The 23916-nt window shown below is 39.1% G+C and overlaps 2 protein-coding genes across 2 annotated transcripts; one reads left to right on the top strand and one right to left on the bottom strand.

Annotated features, from left to right (window-relative positions):
- Positions 1 to 13307: 13307 nt before the first annotated feature.
- LOC127103368 (protein ULTRAPETALA 1) lies at positions 13308 to 17490 on the bottom strand. Its single transcript, XM_051040635.1, has 3 exons — positions 16994 to 17490; positions 15123 to 15447; positions 13308 to 13730 (listed from the first exon to the last, which is right to left on the bottom strand). Exons 1-3 carry the CDS (start codon positions 17211 to 17213, stop codon positions 13556 to 13558), a joined length of 720 nt encoding a protein of 239 aa, XP_050896592.1. The 5' UTR covers positions 17214 to 17490; the 3' UTR covers positions 13308 to 13555.
- A 3142-nt stretch (positions 17491 to 20632) lies between these two features.
- LOC127104088 (uncharacterized) lies at positions 20633 to 20938 on the top strand. The gene has a single exon (XM_051041302.1). It carries the CDS (start codon positions 20633 to 20635, stop codon positions 20936 to 20938), a length of 306 nt encoding a protein of 101 aa, XP_050897259.1.
- The last annotated feature ends 2978 nt before the right edge of the window (positions 20939 to 23916 follow it).

The following is a 23916-nucleotide window of genomic DNA, read 5'->3' as shown; positions in this document are numbered from 1 at the left end:
TCTTTCTTCAGCAATTTGAAAATTGGCTCACACGTGGTTGTTAGGTGAGAGATGAACCTTGCAATGTAGTTCAACCTCCCTAAGAAACTATGGACTTGCTTCTCTGTTCTTGGCTCTGGCATTTCCTGTATCGCTTTTACTTTGTCGGGATCCACCTCAATCCCTTTTCCGCTAACAATAAAACCCAGCAATTTTCCCGATCTCACCCCGAAAGTGCACTTGTTCGGATTAAGTCTCGGTTTGAATTTCCTCAAACGCTCAAACAGTTTCTGCAAATTCACCAAATGTTCTTCTTCTGTCTGAGATTTGGCAATCATATTGTCCACATAAACCTCGATTTCATGATGAATCATATCATGGAACAGAGTCACCATAGCTCGTTGATATGTTGCTCCGGCATTTTTCAGACCAAACGGCATCACCTTGTAGCAGAAGGTGCCCCATGGGGTTATGAAAGTTGTCTTTTCCATGTCCTCTGGTGCCATCTTGATTTGGTTATAGCCAGAAAAACCATCCATGAAGGAGAATACCGAGAACTGAGCTGTATTATCCACCAAAATGTCGATGTGAGGTAATGGGAAATCATCTTTAGGGCTAGCTCTGTTCAGATCCCGGTAGTCGACACACATCCGTACCTTTCCATCCTTCTTAGGTACTGGGACGATGTTTGCAACCCATGGCGGATAATTGGTGACTGCTAGAAACCCTGCACCCAACTGCTTTTGCACTTCTTCCTTTATCTTGACAGCCATCTCGGGTCTTGTTCTTCTGAGCTTCTGCTTGACCGGAGGACAACCTTCTTTGAGAGGCAAGCGGTGTACCACGATGTCTGTGTCCAGCCCAGGCATGTCCTGATAAGACCAGGCGAAGATGTCAACATACTCTTGCAGCAATCCAATCAGCCCTTTCTTCACATTGTCTTCTAAAGCAGCCCCTATCTTGATTTCTCTCTTGGCGTCCTCGGTGCCGAGATTAATCACTTCAACAGACTCTTGATGCGGTTGAATAACCCTTTCCTCTTGTTTTAATAACCTGGTAAGCTCTTCAGGGAGTTCACAGTCTTCATCACCCTCTTCTTCAGCTTGAAAGATTGGATTTTCAAAGTCGAAACGAGCCGTAGCAGAAACGTTATCAATAGGATCCGGTGATGTGCATCTGCATGAGTGATGGTATGTGCTTATGAGTGTGAACAAGAAGTGAAAACTAAACAAAATATTGCCATTTTTTTTATTTTGAAAAACTGCAAAAATAGAAAGACAGGGAACGAAATATTTGAATGCAAAAATACGTCCTTTATTTATGATAAAAATGCAAGTGTCACATAGACGGGCCCTACAATGAGTCATTACGCCCTGGGCGGAACGTAAGACTTGGATATGCATGAATAAACAAAGAAAATTACTCTTCAAGAAGAGTGACTTGGATAATCTCTTCAGAAGACCAATTGTTGATGACTTCACCCGGGATCCTCGGACGCACCCAGTTGTCAATGTCACAATCACATTCCCCATCTTCTTCGTTGACTACAGAGACTTGACCATACTGAATGATGCCAGCACTGGAGAAAGTGATCGGCCCCTGAAGTGTTGTAGAAGTCAAAACTGGCTGATACCCAATCCCGAACTTATCTTCTTTCACTGGTAATTCCAACAGACGCCCCCAACCGGGAGCAACACCTGAATCCACCACATCCCGTGCCTGCTTAAAGGATGAGATAGAGGCACCCGCTTTAACCTCTTCCACCGGAGTTGCATCCTTGATTTGAACTGACTCAAAAGCCTGACACAGAGTCTCATGAATTTCACCTTCTACTTCTACATACTTGAATGTAGACAGGTTACTGACCAGGATGTCCTCCTCACCACAGACGGTGATAATTCGTCCGTTGACCGGAAACTTAATCTTCTGATGTAGAGTTGAAGAGACTGCCCCAGCATTATGGATCCAAGGACGACCCAGCAGGTAACTGTAGGAAGGACTGATATCCATCACGTAGAAGACAGTGTTGAAGGTTTGTGATCCAATCAGAATTGGCAATTCTACCTCTCCAAACACCGATCTCTTAGAACCATCGAAGGCTCTCACAATAAGATCTGAAGGTTTCAAGCCAAACCCTCTACTTCTAACTTCGACAGGGCTCTCTTGGGTAGCACATTGAGAGAGGAGCCTGTATCCACCAGAACATGCGATAGCACGGTGTCTCTGCATTCCATCGAGATGTGCAGAGCCTTGTTATGATTGCGTCCGGCTGGTGTCAAGTTAGAATCGGTGAAACCCAACCCGTTGCTTGCATGCACATTGGCGACGATCCCTTCTAGTTGGTTTACCAAGATTTCTTGAGGTACATATGCAGCATTAAGAACCTTCAGAAGTGCCTCCCTGTGTGCCTCCGAACACAACAGGAGTGAGAGAATGGATATCTTGGACGGAGTCTGAATCAACTAATCGACTACCTTGTAGTCGCTTTTCTTTATGATTCTCAGAAGCTCGTCCACATCCTTTGCAAAAGTGGGCTCAGAACCATCCTGGGGTGCAGAGGTACCCTCATTCACGACTTGCTTTCCTTTGGTTTTCGCCACAGCATCAGCATTATCAGCTTGGGTAACCGGTGGTGAGAACAATCTACCACTCCTGGTGAATCGGCCGATTCCACCGACATTATCCACTGCGGGACCGTCAAGTTCAGGCTTCTGACCCTCTTCTACTTTCAGTGGTCGTTCCACCTTATGATCGTGCATATACACACTCCCCCCATAATGCCACGGAATGGCCCTTTCACTGGTGAAAGGTAAAGGACCAGGGGTTGTGATGGTCATAGTAGATCGTCGCACTGGTGGCACGGGTTGCGCTTCTGGCACACTGATCTGATTAGTTGGGTAGAAAATAGTGATAGTAGCAATATCACAGTCGTACTCGGATATCTCATTCATTGAAATGCAAGCATCCAAAACATTGGGATCAAGTTCAATTACATCAGGATCATCCACATTGGAAAAAATAAATACATCATCATGGATTACAGAATCAGTAGGAACAACATCTGCGAATTCATCAGTAGCATCTTCAAACCCTTCTTCCTCAACCCCTTCCACAAACTCTTGGACAGACAAATCTTCAACCTGGAGGATACCTTTGTCGAGCAAGGCCTGGATACCCTGATGTAGCTTCAAACAACCTCCACTCTGAGTGGCACAATCCAAACAACCCTTCCCACAACCGGGGAAAACATCGGCCTTCAGCAAGCATCCTTTGATATCCAACAATGGAGTCTTCAACTTCAACACATCCTTAATGGACTTGGCTTTTCCCTCTATCATGTTAACGTTTGCACCACCATGCTGGGGCATGGGATTGTTAACGACATTCGGAGCCGGTGCAAGATCGATGGCCTTTGAATCTATGAGGTCTTGAACTACGTGCTTAAAAGCTTTGCAGTTCTCAATATTGTGGCCAGGTGCCCCAGAGTGGAAGCTACACCTAGCGTTGGCGTCGTAACCCACCGGAAGTCTACCAATAGGAGGAGCCAGAGTGTGCAGTTGCACAAGTTGTAGTTGTTGAAGACTAGAAAGCAACTGAGCGTACGACATTGGAAGGGTGTCGAAACGCCGGTCCATCATCCTTTGCCTCTGTTGATAAGCGGGTTTGTTACCCGGTTGCTGCTGCTGTTGATACTGAGTTGGTTGACGTTGTGATTGTTGTTGTTGTAGTGGCGCTGCAGCTGGAATGGTCACAGCCGCAACATACGGTTGCTGATGATAATTCTGAAAATTATTCCTCCGGTTATCCCTGTTCTGATAAGAAGATATGGCATTTGCATCCCCTTCTCTCCTCTTCTGTCCCTGAATGAACGGCTTCTTCACCCCTGATGAGGATCCACCTCCACTCTGGCTCTTATAGGTCTTTAGGTAATTCTCCACCCTTTATCCAGTAGAGACCACATCAGCAAAGTTGGAAGCATTGCACCCCACCAGACGCTCCAGATAAGGTCCAGGCAGCGTATTCATGAACATGTTGGCCATTTCCTTTTCCAACATAGGAGGCTGAACACGGGAAGCTGTATCCCTCCAGCGTTAAGCGTATTCCCTGAAGCACTCATTGCTTTTAAGAGACAGATTCTGAAGTTGAGTTCTGTCCGGAGCCATGTTTGCATTATACTGATACTGTTTCACGAAAGCCTCTGCCAAATCCCTCCAGCAACGGATGTGGGCTCTGTCCAGCCTCATATACCATTCCAAGGATGCCCCAGCTAGGCTATCCTGGAAGAAGTACATAAGTAGCTTCTCGTCATCAGAGTATGAAACTATTTTACGGAAATAGGCTTGCACGTGAGTTTTGGGGCAAGAGCTGCCATGGTATTTGTCAAATATCGGGACCCTGAATTTCGGTGGCACTCTCACACCTGGGACCAGCCCCAAGTCAGCAACATCTACTCCTAGAAGATTCTGTCCTTCCACTACTTTCAACCTCTCTTCCAATCTTCTAAACATGGGGTCCATGCCAAAGTCTTTCTGAAGCAAGGGGAACTGATCATCCTGACCATCCTGAATGGGTTGTTGATCTAGGTTGACATGCGGGATCGGGATAGGCCCCGGTCCATTGGGACCATTAGCCTCTCCAGCTGGAGGATCAGCCAACGTCTCCGGTTGAGTAATAGGGGGATCCCTCTGTACCAACAATCTAAGCTCCTGCTGTCCTTGAGCCACCCCTTGAACCAAATCCATGAATTGATTCATGCGAATCTTCATCTCGGCGAGCTCTGCTTGTAGGCTCTCCATCGCTCTTTGTTGATTCCTTCGGGTACCGTATCGGTGAATGCCTGAGTCAGCTATCCTGCTAGTGGGACACCAAACAATATGAGAACACTGCAGCGGTACCTATTATGCAAGATATGACAATGAATATGTAAATGCAATGCCATGTTTATCAAATCCAAAAGGTATTCTACCCCCTTGATTCCAGTCTCACATCAGGCGAATAGTGCAAGAAGACTGAGTCATGGATAAACTTCTGAGATCAAGATGCAACAAAGGGAAACCAACATACAAATGAGTTCCAGGAAAGGGGCCTTAGCCAAAAGTACATCAAAAGAGGATCCCCACAACAAGCCTGTGGATTATCACTACACAGCAACAAAACAAAAAGTAAAGGGAGGAACATAAACCAGGGATCAGCCTCCTGTATACAACCCATAAGGACTGCTCCTCACTTCATCCAGTAATGCCACCATGTCGGGATGATCTGGAGATTCTGTCAAATGCCGGATAAGCAGATTCCTCTTGTGAATGATCCCATCCAGTTCGTTGATGTGCTCTCTGTAGTAATTCCCATCATCTTCTCCGAATACCTCTTCAAGTCTGGATTTCTTCAAACCTGCCAACACCTTGAGTTCTTCAATTTGTCCTCGAGCCTCATGGAGTTGATTTGTGATGTAGCCATTAGTAGAACGGGCGCACAGAAGCTCATTGTTTTTCCCCTTCAGCAAAGTCATCAATTTCTCTATCTGACCAGTCAGTTCGGCTACTGTCTCCTCCTTCTTTGCCTTCCGAGAAGTTGAAAATGCATCCCATTGCTCCTGCCACCCAGCTAATTTACCATGAGCATCTACTAACTGCTGCTTGACTCGCCTCAACTCAGAACTGGATGATCTCAAGGCTTCGTCTGTCTTCCTGAAGAAGTCCTCCTCCACAGCAAATCTCCTCTCTGCTTCCTTTTGCACTCTGACGGCTTCCCCCTTCTGATATTCTGCCTCCCGGAATTGACGCATACAGTCTTGCAACTTCTCACTTAACTCTGAGTTCTTGGTTTGAAGTCCCTCCATGGCACTCTTCAACTTGTCGTACTCCTCTCGGCTCACCATTATTGACTGCTCAGGAGTAGGTGGATACAAAGGTTCTTCAATAGGGAACGGCAGACCAAACTCTTCGACTCTTCCTTGAAGCCACTCTTCATACCGAGGGTAAGTTCTATAATCTCCTTTTCCAAGGACGGTTCTTCCTCTCTTGATCACCTTGAGCCAGGCCTCAGCTGCCTTACGGGATACCGTCAAATCAGGCGAAGAATGGAAACACAGAGATTCTTCCACATCCTTTTCCAAAGGCGGAGTTCTTAAAGCATATCCAAACTGTCTAACTGCTAGAGAAGGATTATAGTTGATTCCTCCTCTTCTTCCTACCAACGGAACATTTGGGAAGTTCCCACAACTATGAATAATATCTGCCCAAAGCAAGCTCCGGTCGGACCACCAAGGAATATCTTCAGCTCTCAACCCCATCAATCTCTTCGACCAACTCAACGAGTCCTTGACATTAATGAACACTCCTGATTTGGGTAGGTGAGAACTGAACCACCTATAAAACAAAGGCACACAACAATTCAACAATCCCCCTTTTCTATTCTTATTTCTGTGGTGCACTGAATGAAAGAAATCTCCTAGCAAGGTCGGTACTGGATTTCTCAACACGAAGAGGCGTATTGCGTCCATGTCCACAAATTTGGCGACATTAGGGAACAAGACAATCCCATACACGCAAAGAGCCAACACAGCATTGAAACCCCTCTGGTTACCGTCTTCCAGCTTCTTCTTTGCTTCTCCCAGTAAGAAACTCAGATGAAAACCACTAACTTCTCCCTTCTGACACATATTAGCCTTCCAGACTGATTCCTCCAAATATGTGGCTGAAGCAACCATGCTGAGATCGGGCAGAAACTCAGAACTGTAGAACAATAACTGTGACCTGATAGGAACTTTGAGAAAACTGGCAATCTCCTCCAGAGTAGGGACCAAGATATAATCCGGGAATGTGAAACACCTCAATGGAGGGTCATAGAACTGTAGCAGTGTGAATAGGGCGTCATGTTGATCTTTGGAAAGAACCGTGACGAAACTTAGAATCAGACCGTAATCCTCTTGGAATCCTTCTAGAGAACCAGGATCCATTAACTGCATCAACTGTTGGATGGGCTCCAGACAGACCACCGGAAACTTGTAGGCGACAAGTCTCTTTCTGCCAATATCCATCTTAAGAGAACCAGAAAAACTCCGACTTGAATCAAGAAGAAGATGTAAACCCCCTTGAAATGGATAAACATGTGTTAAATGATATGAATGCAAATGATGTGATGATGTGAATGCAGTGCAGTGGTATGTCAATCAGGATTGCTGTATTTGCTTGAACATCTGTCGGGTTACACTGTCTGAAGAGAAAACCACTGAGGAATATAATACAAGATCAAAGCTCTGCTCCAGAAAACCGGGTTGGTTGGAGGTTAAGGTTTCCTGAATTTAGCCCGCCCCTCACTGGTAGGTTCTAAGAACAGAAGTTCGTCAACTTCAGCCCTTCAGTCGCGAATAATACGTTTACCACTGAAGGTTTGGCATTATTACGGGATAAAAGACCTCCACTGACTCCCCTCAACAGGACATCCTAAAGCAAGTTCCCAGTCTCGGGGTCCTCGGATTGATCAGCGAGAATGCGCCCACCAGAGCTAACATAATCACGTCTCGGAGGAGAGGCATCGATTGAGTCCTCGGGAAATGGTCACCAGAGTCGACGATTTCTAAAGGAACATCATGTCGTTACGGAACATCCGTAGGACATAATATATCCAAGAGAAACCTCGTATGGGTGTGGTTCTTCACGAACGACTTAACGTAGCAACATGCCACGCAAGCCTCATGATCATCCACTCTAAAACCTGTGTGTACACTCAAGCCTGGGTAATGGGCTTATCTCTCGTAGAACATCCCATCCCAACAAACAAACAACAGCTCCAACAGATACAGCAGATGAATGCAAGCAAGTAAGTAAATAAATGTACAAAAGCATGAAACCCAATAAACAAGAAATCACACAAGCTAGGAGGGACTCGCTTAGGGAAGATGGACCAGCAAGAGGTCAACTTCTTAGTGTCCCCAGCAGAGTCGCCAGCTGTCGCAACCTGAAAAATACAGTGTGCGAAAAAAACAACCGGCAAAAGAAAATGACAGAAGAGTCGCCACCGTGCGTTATTCATCCCAAAGGAGGGAAAGGAAACGCTCGAAGTAAACCTGAAAAAGGAAAGGATAAGACGGGGTCTCGCAACCAAATCTTGGGTTCGGGAGTCGGTTATGCGAAGGGAAGGTATTAGCACCCCTACGCATCCATAGTACTCTACGGGATCCACTTTTGTGGTTTTTGTCTAAAGGGTATGGGTTTACCTAATGTGTTTATTTACTAAAAAGGTTAAGAGAAATGACTCGCGCGGATGTCGCATCCACTGCATACGTATCTCATCGGAATATGAGAATCAGAGTCTTCGTAGCTCGGCTGACCTATGAGTTGGGGGATGTGTGCTCGCTAAGAGATCGCGTCTTATGCCTACGTATCTCATCTGGAATGAGAATCAGAGCAAGCCGTAGTTCGGGTAACTACAGGGTTGTGGATTGGGTTTTGGACGAACGACGTCACTACGCAATCTACCGGATGCTCGACCTTTGGAGACTTACTCGCCTGTAGTAGAAGGAGTAAACGTGTGTTATGGGTTTTAGGGTTTGGGATGCTCGAGGGCAAACAGGCAGTCCTTGACGAAGGAACCGCGCCACATGTGGGGATATGAATACAAAACACAAAACATGTATCTCAAAGTAAAATGCCACCAAGGGGCTCAAACATTGCCTCCTATCGAGGTCTTCCAGCTAAGAAAGCGATAAAGTACGAGAAAAGGAAAAAATTACCACACGGATAAAGATCCGAAGTTACAGCAATTAAAGGAACGATAAACCCTGAGATCCTTCCAAGCTAACATCATCAAAGAAAGTGGGTCAGTACAGATAATCAGAATGAACCTCCAGGGGGTATCCCACAAATAAAGTTGGAAACCACGCAAGTTATCCCTGCAAACGTTATGTGAACCCTCACAAAAAAAACTCAACAAACAGGTTAGAGAAACAAAATAGGGTAACCAAGAGTTGCCCCTAAATCAAAATGTAACCACATGAATAATTCCATCAAAATTCACAAAAAGCTCACAAAAAGCAACCAAGGGTAGGAGGCCTAAACCTCTTGTCAAACACATGCATCAAAAGGGTATCAAATTCACCCATAATACCTCATACATTCAAAGCATTCAAATTAAAGGCATAAAGATGATGGATATAGGGCAAATCTGATTGGAGAGCTTGATTGAAATTGAGTTGCACCCGTGAGGTTTACAAAACAATCTTTAGGGTTTATGTGAGGCAGAGGTGATTCTGTGCAGTTGAGTTCCCTTCAGGGTTTGGAGGCTGCTCTGAACTCTGTTAGTTCTTCTCTCACTATCTCTTTCCTCAGGGTTTTGTTCCAAGGAAACCTCAGAGTATTTTGCTTTTCCCTCCCTTTTTCTCAAGTGAATCTCCCAGTGTAACTCCAAGTGTGTTTTCCTCTACTGAAACTTCAGTATTTATAGACTGATTTTCGTGGGTAGTGGGCTCAAATGAGGGAGACCAAAGTCCAAAAAAAATTTGTTATATTTTATTTATTTATTTAATTAATTTTATTTATTTATTTATTTTTAACTCTTTTTTTTTTCAGGAAAAATGAAGGGTAAATTTTGGGGTATTACAGTAAGATCAACCAACACACATGTATTTTACACCGAACTACGAAGCTCTGATTCCTCATCACCCGATGAGTGATACATAGGCATAGGGGCCACAATCCTTGGCGAGCACAATAATAAAAAACACAAAACCCTCTCTTTCACACTCATTTTTGCAAATAAGAATAAATAGAAATAAGCGAGATAAATACCCACATATGTAGATAACCCAAATGGTTCACATGAAGTACCATGGACGTGAGGGGTGCTAATACCTTCCCCTTGCATAACCAACTTCTGAATCTAAGTCTTGGTTGCGAGACCAATTCTTTATCCGTACCTTAGCGCATCCAGTGCGCACCTTTTCTTTTCGAGAGTTTTATCGACTATTTCCCCTTTCTTCTCCGATAGAGGAATCTAAAATAAAATTCGGTGGCGACTCTTCTAATTTTCCTCCCTTTTTTTCTTTGAGGGTGGAGGCATTCTTTTGTTCAGTCCTGGTTCCTCGCTCTGTTAGATCAGGGTTGCAACAATTATGAAGAATAGGAAATTGGAATTCAATTATGTAAATTAGTGTGCTCGCCAAGGTTTCGAACCCTTGTGCATACGTATCCTCATTCGTGTAATAAGAAAATAAGAGCTCTATAGTTCCCTCACAAACGGAGTATTCATTTGGTTTTTTTACTGAACAATGTTGACGTTCGCGTTCTACTGTTAACTCACTTGTATGCTCGAGCATGGGAGCGTTAAGTGTTTGTTTGTTTACGGTAGAATGGATGCGCTTGGATAATACTCTAGCAGTTAAACATTACTTGCTCACGCATGGAGGTTTAAGCGTCGTTCACGGTAGAACAGTAGTAACATGCCTTTATTGTAAAGGTTTTGAGGGATGCCCTAATAAAGAAAATTGATTTGATTGGTTGGGTTGATTTTAGTATGGAGTCAACAATATGAGTATTTGGGAGTTGAGAGGACAGTGGCATCCTAACCACTCTTTTTCATCCAAAAGAGATTTGATTTATGAAATGATTTGGCAAGTTTAATCGTTGGTACTTAGAGAGATACAAGTATCTATTCCTTGGCTAAGTACGACCAACAATCATAATACTCGGGAGTTGAGAGGATAATGGCATCCTAACCATTCTTTTTCTCTCTCAACATACTGGGTTGAAGTTATTTTATTGTTAGATGTTTTGAGGAGGAAGTCAAGAATCGGGCCCCCAAGCTAGGTACAGCCGACAACCCAAGTACTTGAATGTTGTGTACAGATACGTACACCCCATTTTTTCTGGGAGAGAGAAAAAGAGTGGTTAGGATGCCACTATCCTCTCAACTCCCGAGTATTCTGATTGTTGGTTGTACTTAGCCAAGGGTTAGATACTTGTCTCCCTCTAAGTACCAACGATTAGACTTGCCAAATCATTTCACAAATAAAATCTCTTTTGAATGAAAAAGAGTGGTTAGGATGTCACTGTCCTCTCAACTCCCAAGTATTCGGATTGTTGACTGTACCCAGCCAAGAGTATGATACTTGTCTCCGTACTAAAATAAACTCCAACCAATCAAATCAATTTTCTTCCTTAGGGCATCCTTCAAAACCTTTTCAATAAGGGTATGCTACTTTCGTTCTACCGTGAACGACGCTTAAGCCTCCATGCGTGAGCAAGTAATGTTTAACTGCTAGAGTGTGATCCAAGTGTATCCACTCTACTACAAACAAACAAACATTTAACGCTCTCATGCTCGAGCATACAAGCTAGTTGACAGTAGAACACGAACGTCAATATTATTCAGTAAAAACAACCAAATAAATACTCAGTTTGTGAGCGGAACTACAGAGTTCTGATTTCCATATTGCACGAATGAGGATACCTAGGCACAAGGGTTTGAAACCTTCGCGGGCACACTAATTTAAAACTTATTTTCTCTTTGCATCTTATTCTATTCTCATCTCATTTCACTGATGGCAAACAACGTTCAGATAAACAACATCCGTACGCACTGATACAAGCTAGTGGTTCCTATGGAGTACCATGGATGTGAGGGGTGTTAATACATTCCCCTTACATAACCGACTTCTGAATCCTCTCTTGGTTGCGAAGACCATTCTATTTGGGGTTTTATCGTTATTTTCCCTTTCCTTTGGAATAAATAAAATCTGGTGGCGACTTTGTATTTTTCGCGGCGCGAAAAATGGAAATCTTGGAAATCAAACAAGGTACTTTCTTGCATCATAAGAAATATGCAGAGGACATCTCAAAGAGATTTAATATGAGTAAAAGCAACCCTATCGTCACACCAATAGAGACCAACATCAAGCTGAAGAAGGAAGCTGAAGAAGAATTGGTTGATAACACATTGTATAAGCAAATCATTAGATCTTTTAGGTATCTCTGCAACACAAGACCTAAGATTTGCCATAGTGTTGTATTGGTGAGAAGATTCATGGAGAAACCAAGGAAAGGCTATGTCATGTACTTGCAATGAAAAGAATCCTAAGATACATCAAAGGCACATCAGATCACTGAGTGTTAATGCCTCATCAAACAACAAGAATTGGAGCAAGGATATGTGGTTACTCTTACTCAAATTGAATTGGTGATCAAGATGATAGGAAAAACACAATTGGATACCTGCTCATACTTGGGTCAACACTAGTTTCTTAGAGTTCAAAGAAGCAAGGGATTGTTACTCTGTCCTCATGTGAAGGAGGGTATGTTACAACCTCTTATGCAACATGTCAAGCACTTTGGTAAGACATGTTGCTTGAGGTTGAACATTAGTGACTATGGCAAAATCAAACTGCTTGTAGATAGTCAATCAACAATAGATCTAGCAAATCATCCAATGAGTCATGGTAGAAGTAAGCATATAGAAATGAGGTATCACTTTCTTAGAGATCAAGTTAGCAAAGCAAGGTTAACTATTGATGCAAGACAAAGTTACAACTAGCAAATATTTTAACAAAACCCCTCAAACAAGCAAAGTTTTTTTAAGTTTTTTTAAGGTTTGAAGAAGTTAATGAAAATTAGAAGCATGACAAATCTAAATTAGAAAAGGTATTGTGATTAATTTAGTTTATTTTAAGGATATACCCGGATGGATATATCAGACAATTTTAGACAATTTATTTTAAATTTAATTTAGATGGCTAGTATATCTATAAATATCACCCTTCATTATAATTGAAATATACACAATAATAATATTAAAAAAAAATACTATTTTCCCTCAATCACTTTTTAATTTTCTCTCAATTTATAATCATTTGTCAAGTAACTTGTGATACAAGTTACCAAACATAGCAAAGTTAAAGTTAATATTGAGGAAGTGCCATAATCATATAGAAATTACACAATTTCACTTCTTTAGAAATGGCGTACATCAACAAAATAAACTCTTGTTGAATGCAATAGCACTCTTATGAGGGGAAAATACCTAATTCCTCACATAAAATTGCTATTAAATGCTATGAAAATTTGAAGAACCATTTTTGTCACTAATAGAGTTTGTTAAATTTTGCAACAAAAATCTTGAGACATTTTGAATGCTATATGTGTTCGGTTTCCAGCACAAAAGCGTTAATTCAATTTATCATACATGTGCCAATTTGATTTCTGATATGAGTGTTTCTTTTTTGATTTAATTTTGTCTTGTCATCAAAAGAATATTGTGAAAGTTGTGCATCAATATCATATAAACTAATTGAATAACATCGTAAATTAGTCGTTAAATGAGTTGAATAGTAGGACTAAAGGAGCAAGCAATCGAACTTGTTATATTCAATGAAAATCTATGAAGCTATGAAAATCCTTTGAAGAGACATTGTGTAAGATAAATAAATTGTTAACATTGAAATTTATGATCCAGTCAATGAGAACAATTAAAGATGAACTCATACTGGTGATGCCCAATTAGGAAATTAAGCATTTCTAATGTTCTATATAGGCATAAGTAACAAGCCCATAGGAACAAGTATTGGGAACTCACTCAGACTCACTCAAGCTTTTACATTGCTAGTAAAGTCAGTACAGGTCTGACAGCTGCAATCTGAAAAACGGCAGATGTCACATCCAAAGCACACACAAGAAGTGCAACCTTTGCACGTTGGAGCTCGACCGCATCCTCGGTAAACTCTTCGACTTCCTCGTTCTTCTTCATCGTCACATGTTATCCTGAAAAACAAGCCAGTGCTGTCAATGTAAAACCAGAACAATTACGCGATTGGACATAAAAAACCATTTTTATGTTTTCATCCAATAGCTTAAGTACTAGAAAAATAATTGGTTCAATACATGACAGTACAAGATGAAATGGATTTACGCTTCAAGACCAAAGGATACAGCATGATCGGTGTATCAAGTATAAAATCATTTGTGTTACTTTTAACACTGAAATTCTAGTCCCAATAAAACCAGCAGTACATGTAAAAAATGAACTCGAACTTATAGTCACCCCGTAGTTACCTTTATATGAACCATTCATCACATCAAAAATAAAACTCAATCCATTCTAGGGAAAAAAGAACGTTAGCAAAGACACATGCGCTACAAAAAGAGACAACTTAAAGAGCAATAGTAACTGGAAATAACGTGTTTGATAGGCGAGAAAAACACTGGTTCTGATAAGATAATTGGAAATAAAGAGATTTTTTTCTTCTAACCATTTAACACAACCTAATATATATCCACAAAAGCTAGCCTCTTCTTTGTTCAATAAAAGATCGCAAGATACAAGCCGAAAAGGCATGCGTGTTACATGAATTCAAGATAGGGTATATGTTTGGATTGATTGTACATGATGGAATGAAGAGGAATGAGATGGAATAGATTAGATTGGCTAAATTTTTAAAAATAGATGTTCTCTCATTTCATTTCATTCCATTCTACCCTATATTGTCAAAAAACTAAATTGTATTGATTACTAGGAAGTAAAAGTCCATATTTCAATAGATTTTGCTACATAATGTCTTAGGAATAATTTGAATGGAGACCCTATTCTATACAACACCACTCTTATTCACCACAACCAGACCTACTATTCTCTTCTACATGGTAACTTAAATGCTTCCAGATACGTGCCATTATCAAGATAGTTTTCTTTTACAATAATTTTCAAAATGTGATTTTCTGCACAAAGCTGTTCAATCTGTGACAAGCAGCATATACTCATAATAATGAAATGATCGTTACAAGTTACAACACATGAAATTTGCTTCAGAAAACTCGAATATCATAACTAAGATTTTCCTATATATTTTTCCAAATTGGGTGTGGTTAAGCTCTCTAGCATGGAGCATAAACGGTGTCGTAACCAAGACTCAGTAGCTTTAAGAATTAATTAGCATATATTGGTACAGATTACCAATAAAATTTATTTCATATCCCAAACTTTATACACTAGATAAAATATGCTATTTAGTGTAATCGAAATCCATATGAAGCATGTTGAATTTATGAAACGTAGACAGACTTATTATATCTAAGTCATCAAACATTAAAAGCATAAGTTGCTGACTTATTATTTAGTTTATAGAGAAAGTGTAGATTGTAAGGGAATACACTTACTTGTCATATGGAAGATCAGAACATTTCCAGTTTGCATCTGCCACAGCATCATGGTGAATGCGACATTCATCTTTAGATCTCAGACGAAATCTACGCTCTTTGTTGCACCTAGTACAGCGAACAAACTCATCACGGTGACCAACCCGGCCATTTTGGGATCTCTGAGAGCTATTAGCAGCTTTTGATACTTGATTGTAGTATTTGAGCAGCACTGTTTTACACAACGGAACCTTCTCGCCATTAACTATAACCCAGATATTATTCTTCCATTTCCTTGCTGTCTCTCTTCCAGAGTGTTTCTCAAATGCGGCAGGAGTCAACTTGTCTATCATTTGAAACACCATATGCATAAATTGATGTCATGAAGGAGAAAAAAAAAGTCTTTAATATTATTTTGGGATTCAACAATACATAGAATGCACGATAGAGAATCATAATGGCATTATAACACTCCTTAATAAAATCCTTAACCAATACTGGCTGAAATCATTAAAATCATACTAATAAAATGAAAGTGAAGCTAACAGGTGGATCATCAACGTACCTTGCCCGCCACATACACAAGTTAGTCATATAAATGAAATAAACTAGTACTTCTCCCCGTCAAAACACTACCAGAATGGGAGCAACAAATCTTCTTTTTCTTCTTTGTCTTTATTTTTGTGAAAATGTTCAGAACTTTCATCCAATTTAAATCAAATGGTCACTTTCCTAGTTGCGGGTCTTTCAATTTTTTCAATTAATTCATGAAGGTATGGTAGGAGATAACTCTATGAATTATATTTTCTTATGTCAGTATATTTCATGTATAATATGTTAAGCAATTACTTAAGCAGATCTCATGTAGTGCTATGACACCATCCTGCAATGTTGCATACAAGATTTCCGAAGAAACTGTCATTACACTTGTTTAAAACACTAAATCTTGGTCCTTCTGCATCAACAGACACTCTACCATGTTGATCTGCTTGTATATATCAATGTTCAAGTAATAAAATAATGAACAAAATGGATCAATGCTATCAATTATGGATGGATGAATATGGCTGCAAGCCAGAAACCCAATATATATATATATATGCATGCTGTTTCAGCCTAAGGTAATAGGTTTGCGCAGTGTGGCGGCTGGCACAAAATTTGCCTAGTACCGCCATGGCAAAAATTTGGCTACACTGCAGTGAATACATGGAACAGCTACAACTTGATATTGCATGTAGATAATAACCGAAAATTGTTAGATTCTAAGCTTAACCATTGCTAATATCACATACTCAGCCCCATTACCAACAAATAAAAGGATATATAAAGTGGCACTGATATGTGGTATTCAACAAAAAAATCAACCATACTTAATTTAACCTCACAAAAAAACAGCATGCTAATTAAGAATCTTCCACATTTGCATATGATAAACACTCATCTAGCCTGATCATAAAGAGTATCAAACCATTAAGTTCATTGAAACTCCAAACACAAAGCAGATCAAAACAACCTCATGATAAAACTCATGAAAAGTCAAACCCTCACCAAACCATAAACTATCAACACATGAAGTATTAACATTGACACATACATGAGTCATCCGTACAAATTTAAGAAAATCAATGTATATTTGTGTCTGTGTCTTGTATAGATATCGGCGGATGTAGATATCTGACATCGAAATATCAGGTATAGAAATATAGATATCTGGCATCGAGATATCAGGTATCTCGATATAGATATCTGGTATCGAGATATCAGATATGAGATATCTTGGCGTCTGGAACACCAAACATGTCTTTAAACTGAAATGAGTAGACAGCCATCAACATGCACATGAACAAAAGAGCAAAGAAACTGACGAGAGAAAGAGAGATTGAGAGAGGAACCTTCTTGACAACCAGGGGTGCATTCACAAATAATTTGAAGATAGCCATTAAGAAAAACCCTAAGCCTCCCAACAGCATCACCGTATCTATGACTGGTACACCCACACGTGACTTCAACATAGTCATCAAGAAGCTTCACCCCACTCATTTCTCTGAGCTCTTCCTCGCTGAACATTGACAACCCGCTCACTTTTTCCAACCCATTCGCCATTTTCTCCATAAAAGACTCTGTTTTTGAGCAGAAAACTATATGGGTGAGTGTAAAATGAAATAGATATAAAGAAAAGCAAAGGGGTGTATAAGTATATATATGGTTGAAAAATGAGGAAAATGTTAGAGATCTGAGGGTGAAATAGTAGAGAGAGAAAGAGTGGTTGGTGATGGGGTTGAATGAATGTATTGAATTAGCTGGCGTATAGCAAAACAAATGTTGTGAGATTAAAAGGGTACTACTTGCATGATATGATGACAGTTGACATCACCAGAAAAGGAGAGAACAAAAGTTTATGGCAAAAAAATTCGTCTTTTATGTTCAGGTTTTTGATTTTTGTGCTTTTTTTTTTAATTTGGGTTCTACTCGGGTTTGGGTTCGGATCTCTCCCATAGATCAGCAGTGTCCGGCCCAAAATTTGTTTAGCACCATCGAAGTGTGTAAATAAAATTTTCTAGGTCGGCTGTGACAGGTGGGATAAGATCTTAATCGGACCGAATTTTGTTTTTAAAATTATTGTATTCACTTTGAGTGAGGATACTCTTACTATATTTGATATTTGCTTGCATAAGTTGCATTAAAAATTGAACAAATTGAGTGGTGCTCAAAAGAAATGGTAGAAAACAAAAAGGTAACGTTTTTGGAAGAAGAATTTGATTCTATTCTTGCAATTTTTAGTTTTCGTCATGTAACCAAAAGATGAATAAATAGAAAATCACAAGTTTGAACAAGTTTGAATTCACATATAATGGGATGTACATTTATAATTCACAAGTATTAATTGAGATGGTTTAAAGGAGTTTTATATTTTTTAAATGTAACATACAAGTATAAAAATGCATAAAATTTAATGTTAATTTAGTTTTATTATTTAGTTTGACTAATTTGGTCCAATATAAATTAATGTATATTTTTATAGTGATAGCTGAGGAGATTAATTCTATAATTCATTTATAAATTTAGATACATTAAATAATCAATGTATTTGATCTATCTATAATTCAGATATATTGATTATTCAATGTATTTGTTTGAATACTTTACTTGTTTGTTGGTTTCATGTTCTTTATTAAAGTACTAAGAAATTATGGGTCATCCTGAAGTGTACCGATCCAAATAACCTTTACTCAAGAATAACCTTCATACAATAGCAAAAAAAAGTGATAAGCCATTAAAAATGAAAGTCTAAGCGCCGCAACTCTTAGGGACAAAGTGCAAATAGTAGGTGGCTGGTCTACATAGATTCCATAGTACATGTCTGATCTGCATAGTAAAGTGTAGGCAAACAATCTCTATGCCATTATATAGATTTTATTTGATTTGCAGAATACTCCTAAACTTCCTTGTCTGTTATCATAACATGTCTGACACTTATTTGGTTCTTCAAATTATTTTGTCTGTGTAGAATCCAAATCCATTTCTATACACATGAAAATACAGTAATATAATGTTTCATTGTCTCTGAATGTAAGCTCATTTGGTAGTTGAACAGAAACATCACAAATGATATGGTTAAAAAAGATCAGAGATCCGCTTCGATTCGATTCTTGGCAAAGGCGAAAATACTAATATAAGAACTATATAGTAATCACTTACAAAAACAGTACATAATCATAATTTTTTCAAAATGCACAAGATATGTGTTGATCCTGTTGTCTCTTGTTATTATGGATTGTGAAGTAGGCCATATAAGGGTAGAAAAGGTAAAGTAGGTAGTGTTTTTTTGTCTTATGTATCAGTATTATATAGGGAAAGAAAAAATGTAACTAAAATAGTCCCATTTTACTGTGGCATGCAATTGTGTCCACCAAACTCTAGTGCTCTTTTGCCCTCAAACAGTTACAGTACTATTTGCACAAGCTTACAACACAACATTATTCCAACAAATAGTGCATCTCACATGGATAATTTTAAACATGACTTTTATAACTTATGAATGGTACTAGTAGTTTTTTTCTTAACGATAAAGTACTAGAAGTATCATGATGGCAGACTTTTCCTCTTTAATTATCAAAGTGTAACATCTGTTTATTATTGACTATGTTGCTCATCACTCTGGACTGAATTTACAAGGTATAATTAGTTGAACAAATTTGTATTGACTATTGATTCAATTAACACCTAGGCTTCTATAACACATGGAGATGGTTTGTTACATGTTTTGCCATTTTGAAACGCATACCTATGACTATATTTGGCACAGTATATGATTTGTTTGGTCACCACGAAACCTAATATGTTTGACTTGTTGAGACTCATGAGTCATACACTCTCTCACGGAATCCAATGATTTTTTTGACATGTCCTTCAAAGGTATACGGCGGCACATGCGGAGTTCGATTCCCATCGTTCATCCATTACAAATCCTGACCATATTAGATAAAAATCAGTTCATATTCTTAATTACTTTTAAACCTAACTTTAATTATGGTACAATTTAGTGACTAATTCAATTATTATATGGAAGAAAAAAATCGAATGATATATGATTTAATATGCAATATTTATTTATACTTATATATTTAATAAATAAGTTGATAATTATAATTCAATAACTTTTTAAAAATAAAAAATTATTTATTGTATTTTAATTTGATCTCCATCTAATAGTATCAAGTACTTGGCGATAAGTGTTTAAAAGAACATATTTAATATTTATATTTAATTTAATACAATTTTCAACAAATAAAATATTAATTTTAATATATATATATATATATATATATATATATATATATATATATATATATATATATATATATATATATATATATATATATATATATATATATATAATATATATATATATATATATATATATATATATTGATGGGCTTATTCTTGATGGACCTATTCTTCCGTAAAATTTGTTTTATTTTAATAGTTGCTATTTTATCTCTGTTTAGTTAATAAAGAGACATATTATTCATGTCCTGATTATTCTGTTTGTTAGACTACTAGTGGGTGAAAAAACCTAACGCCCATTTTCATTTGTAAAGGCTATTTAAGCCAAGTTTTTCCTTGAATAATTAATGAAGTGATTTCATCTCTCAGCAAATATTGAGTGTGTATTTTAGCGTGTGAACACAAGTTTTTACAAGTGGTATCAGAGCCTCCCCAAGAGGCCTGATCCAGAGAGTGAGAAAAATGTTGAATGAAGGACAAAACTTGTTGAGTATTCCTAAGTTCGATGGTGATTACAATCACTAAAGTATGTTGATGGAGAATTTACTTCGTTCCAAGGAGTGGTGGCATCTCATTGATCCAGGATATGTCGAGTTGGGCGCAGATGCAGTGGAGATTGATGTGGAGAATAAGGCAAAAGCAGATCTGAAACTAAAAGATCTGAAAGTCAAAAATTATCTATTCGCAACCATAGCTAAGAGCATTTTGAAGACAATCCTGCAGAAAGACACATATGGGAATCAATGAGAAGGAAATATCAAGGAAGTAAGAGGGTACAAAGTGCCCAATTGCAAGCTTTCGGAAGAGAATTTGAAATCCTGGAAATGAAAGAAGGAGAAACCATTATTAAATATTTATCTAGAGTCATGACGGTGGCAAACAACATGCGTAACAATGGGGAGGCAATGCAAGACATTCAAATTGTGGAGAAAATTCTGCAGACTCTCACCGAGAGGTTCAATTACATAGTTGTCTCGATAGAGGAATCAAAAGACATAAACTGCCTCTCAGTTGATGAACTTCAAAGTTCACTCATTGTCCATGAATAGAAGTTCTGAAGAAGGATCGATGAAGAAGAGCATGTGCTTAAAGTGACTCAAGAGGAGAGAAGCAGAAGAGGAAGAGGCAGAAACACATTTGGAGGATATCGAGGACGGGGATGAGGGAGACCATCACTAGCTTACAAAGCAGCAATAGAGTGCTTCAAGTGTCACAAAAAAGGACATTTCCAGTATGAATGTCCAGATTGGGAAAGAAGGGCCAACTTTGCTGAATTAGAGCATGAAGATGAGTTGTTACTCATGGCATACGTTGAAGAAAAGAAAGCATCAAGAGAAGAAATATGGTTCTTGGACTCTGGATGTAGCAATCACATGAATAGAATTAAGGAGTGGTTTACAGACTTGAATAAGGGCTTCAAGCAAACAGTGAAATTGGGAAATGACAATCGTATTGCAATGATAGGAATAGGAAGTGTGCGGTTATGTGTAGATGGCATCGTTTAGGTAATCACGAATGTTTATTATATTCCTGAACTCAAGAATAATTTGTTAATTATTGGGCAGTTACAAGAAAAGGGGCTCACTGTATTGATTCAAAATGGTACCTGTAAGGTGTTTCATCCTAGTAGAAGACTAATCATGCATTCAAATATGAGTGGAAATAAAATGTTCTATTTCTTGGTGAAGATGGTGCCAACTCTACCTAAATGTATACAAGTTGAAGCTGATGATGAATCACGACTATGGCATTCACGGTTTGGACATCTCAACTACAAGGGACTCAAAACTCTTGCATATCGAGGAATGGTTGAAGGGTTACCTACTGTAAAAACTCCATAGAAGCCGTGCACTCATTGTCTCATTGGGAAGCAGCACCGAGATCCCATTCCTAAAAGATATCTCTGGAGAGCAACACACAAATTGCAGCTTGTTCACTCAGACGTTTGTGGTCCTATTAGCCCAATTTCCAACAGCAATAAGAGGTATATCCTAAGTTTTATTGATGACTTTACACGTAAAACTTGGATATATTTTTTGAATCAGAAATCAGAAGCATTGGAGGCCTTTCAAAAGATTCAAAACATGGGCTGAAAAGGAGGCTAGAATAAGCATCAAGTGTTTGAGAACGGATAGAGGAGGCGAGTATAACTCAAAGGAGTTTACAGACTTTTGCAGCACTCATGGGATCACTTGACAACTAACGGCGGCATACACTCCCCAACAAAATGGTGTTGCTGAGCAGAAGAACCAGACGATCATGACTATGGTGTGCTCCATGTTGTCTGAGAAAACATGACAACAACTCTAGAAAACATGACTCCACAAGAAGCATGGACTGGCTGCAAACCAAGAGTGGATCACTTCCGAGTATTCAGATGTCTTGCTCATGTACATGTTCTAGATCAGAAAAGAATAAAGCTAGATGACAAAAGTAAAACACACATTTTTCTTGGTGTGAGCAAGGAGTCCAAAGCATACAAACTCTTTGATCCTATTACCAAGAAAAACAATCAGCAGAGATGTAAAATTTGAAGGAAATGCATATTGGAAGTGGGAACAAAGCAAAGGAGAAGTGCAATTAGATGTACTGGACTGGGAAGATAAAAATTCAAATACTAACAAAGAGTTAGAGTTAGAAGAAGACTATGATCCTAACAATACAAGTAACACAATCTCACAAACAGGAGGAAACTCCTCCATAACCTCATCAGGTGGAAGCGAACCAAGCTCGCCTAAAGGAAGATCTCGAAGAGCTCCTGCATGAATGTCAGAATACACAACCGAAGAAGGACTTTAAGAGGAGGAAGAAGAAGCAATGATGATGATAGCAGAACAAGATCCAGTCACATACAATGAAGTTGTGAAAGAAAAAAAATGGAGAGATGCGATGGCTAAAGAGATTGATTCGATAGAGAAAATGGCACATGGAGACTCACAACCTTGCCGAGTGGAGTCGAAGCTATTGGAGTTAAATGTGTTTCTAAAACCAAGCTTAACGAGCATGGTAATGTAGAGAAGCACAAAGCTAGGTTGGTGGCCAAAGGATATGCACAACAATATGGGATTGACTACACATAGGTGTTTGCTCTGGTGGCTCGTCTTGATACAGTAAGACTTATCCTGGCAACTGCAGCTCAAAACAAGTGAGAAGTATACCAGTTAGATGCCAAGAGTGCATTCCTTCAAGGAGAACTTAAGGAAGAGGTCTATGTACAACAACCTACTGGCTTTGAGAAGAAGGGATAAGAAGAAAAGGTATATAAGCTAAATAAAGCTTTATACGAAGTGAAACAGGCTCCGCGAGCATGGTACAGCCGCATAGAATCGTACTTCATTTGAGAGGGCTTCGAAAGGTGTGCTTCTGAACATACGCTATTTACAACAGAAAATGAGGGAGGTAAAATCCTAATTGTCAGTCTTTACGTTGATGATTTAATTTATACTGGGAATAATAAAAATATTTATGAGGAATTTAAGATGTCAATGATGCATGAATTTAACATGTCTGATTTGGGAAAGATGAGCTATTTTCTTGGCATGGAAGTTATATAGAATTCAAAGGGGATATTCATGTGTCAAAGAAAGTATGTGAGAGAAGTGTTGGCAAGGTTTGGCATGTCTGATAGTAAACCAGTTGGAAATCCTATTGTGCCAGGCACAAGGCTTTCCAAGGATGAGAATGGAACCAAGATCGACTCAACCATGTTCAAGAAAGTTGTTGGAAGCTTGATGTACTTGACAGCAACGAGACCAGACATTATTTTTGGAGTGAGTTTGATTAGCAGATATATGTCATCTCCAACTAAGGAGCATTGGTGTGCAACAAAGAGGATATTAAGATACATCAATGGCACAATTGAAATGGGAATTCTTTACAAAGGAGAAAGCATCACAAAATTGGTGGCATACACGGACAACGACTTTGCAGGAGATCTTAATGACAGGAAAAGTACTTTTGGTTTTGTATTTCTTCTTGCATGAGGTGCAGTTTCTTGGGCATCAAAGAAGCAGCATGTGGTTACATT

The sequence above is a fragment of the Lathyrus oleraceus genome, chromosome 7, assembly GCF_024323335.1.
Source record: "Lathyrus oleraceus cultivar Zhongwan6 chromosome 7, CAAS_Psat_ZW6_1.0, whole genome shotgun sequence".
In the NCBI taxonomy this organism is placed as follows: domain Eukaryota; kingdom Viridiplantae; phylum Streptophyta; class Magnoliopsida; order Fabales; family Fabaceae; genus Lathyrus; species Lathyrus oleraceus.
The sequence above is the reverse complement of the archived record's forward strand: the minus strand, read 5'-3'. Positions and strand labels throughout refer to the sequence as shown.

What these genes read in the sequence shown, in the direction of transcription:
- LOC127103368 (XM_051040635.1), bottom strand. Translation starts at nt 17,213, where the DNA reads ATGGAGAAAATGGCGAATGGGTTGGAAAAAGTGAGCGGGTTGTCAATG. An exon ending in CACCCCTGGTTGTCAAGAAG is followed by an intron (nt 15,448 to 16,993) that starts GTTCCTCTCTCA and finishes TTCAAATGATAG; the next exon opens with ACAAGTTGACTCCTGCCGCA. An exon ending in TCTGATCTTCCATATGACAA is followed by an intron (nt 13,731 to 15,122) that starts GTAAGTGTATTC and finishes CTTGTTTTTCAG; the next exon opens with GATAACATGTGACGATGAAG.
- LOC127104088 (XM_051041302.1), top strand. Translation starts at nt 20,633, where the DNA reads ATGAGAAGGAAATATCAAGGAAGTAAGAGGGTACAAAGTGCCCAATTG.